Raw genomic sequence first — 1,559 nt, forward strand, 5'->3', positions numbered from 1 at the left:
CAGAGTCTACTTCCCCGCCCGCCCAACGGCCTCACCACCGCCTCCCTCACTCCCTGAGCTCGCTGAGCGTGGAGGCCCGGGGAGACCGGAGAGGAAGGGAGGGAGGGCGGGCGAGGGGCACACCGAGCGTCTCTATATGGCGGCAGCTCTGTCGGGCCTGGCTGTCCGGCTCTCGCGTTCAGCCCCCTGCGCGCTTTTGTGGGGTCTTCTGCCGGGGGCTGACCCGCACGCTGCTCATCTTCTCCGACCTGGCCTGGCGGCTGCGCATCAACTTCCCCTACCTCTACATCGTGGCTTCCATGATGCTCGACGTGTGCCTGCAGTTTCATACTGAGATCCACTGAGGCCCGTCCCCTCGCTACAGAGGTGTCACCCCAGGCTCCTCACCGCAGAGCATGAGGGACAGAAGAGGACACTCAACACCTGCATGGCCAGAGCGAGCGGAAGGGAGGGGAGGACTGGGACAGACTGTCACACAGCCTCAAGAGGAGCACACAGAAGGGGAGCCCTCGGCCTGCAGACTCCCCTTCCTGGCTGAACACGCCTGAAGTTGACGGAAATGGAAACGCACAGAGCGAGGTGCTGTCCTCAGAGATGAAAGATGGGCTGAGTGAGGCTGGCCTCCTGCTTCCCACCGGTGACAGGGCGTTTCTGTATTTGAAGGGATCCGTGGGAAGAAATTCAGCCCCGGCAGCAGTCCCCAGCAAGGCTGTGGGTCTGTGTCCAGTCCCTGTATCTGTCCCTGTGGGAGAGTGCCTTGCTGCGCTGTCCCCCGGCATCAGGGAAGCTCTGCAGAGGAACTGGCCAGAAAGAGGCCCTGGAGCCGTGGGCGGCCACAGAGGACAGTGCTCCAGTGGAGAGCCCTGGGTGTCAGCGTGGCCAGGCCAATGCCAACTGTGGGAAGTGGGAGTCTCCAAGGGTGAACCAGTGAGGGGTTTTCCCGAGTGGCCAGGCTCCCAGTTAGAACTGTCCTGCCTGAATCCCTTGCTGCCTGATTCGCTGCACGCCCTTCCTCAAAACCTCCTGAAGGATGAGACAAGATGTGACCGCCGCAACCAGCTAAAGCCTGTGCTTTCAGAGCAGACGACAAAATACAGGGACATGCTCTCAAGAATAAATTGTACATCAGATGGTCTGCAGATAACTCTGGGGTTGTTGGCTCTATGACCTTAGCAAATCCAGGAGGCCATAGTTAAGGTACAAGCAGAACAATAAAAATAGTAGCTTAATTTTAAAATTTGTTTTAGAATTGTTTTCTGCATTAGGTCTGCATACAAACAAATAGTGCAGCCATTCAGTTCCTGCTTCGTTTGTACAGTTAGACAAACTTTATGAAGTACAAGTCTAGTATAAAGTTGCTAAAAGCTAGGTAATGTAGCAGGAACTTTTTGAGCATGTTTTAAATTGTGCTTCAGAGAGAATAAAGAATCGGGAAGCCCTTTCAGAAGGTTATTGATGTATGCAGTATAATATCAGCTGGGAACATGGCTTACCACGTTAGGGTTGTTTAGGGTTAGGGTTAGGGTTAGGGTTAGGGTTAGTGTCAGACAGGGAAGAGG

General features: G+C 55.0%; 1 protein-coding gene across 1 annotated transcript; it reads left to right on the plus strand.

Annotated features, from left to right (window-relative positions):
- The first annotated feature begins 594 nt into the window (after positions 1–594).
- Positions 595–1,167, plus strand: LOC102028594 (protein FAM220A-like). The gene has a single exon (XM_013518595.1). It carries the CDS (start codon positions 595–597, stop codon positions 1,165–1,167), a length of 573 nt encoding a protein of 190 aa, XP_013374049.1.
- The last annotated feature ends 392 nt before the right edge of the window (positions 1,168–1,559 follow it).

Source organism: Chinchilla lanigera, unplaced genomic scaffold, assembly GCF_000276665.1.
Source record: "Chinchilla lanigera isolate Chin_1 unplaced genomic scaffold, ChiLan1.0 scaffold00047, whole genome shotgun sequence".
Lineage (NCBI taxonomy): Eukaryota > Metazoa > Chordata > Mammalia > Rodentia > Chinchillidae > Chinchilla > Chinchilla lanigera.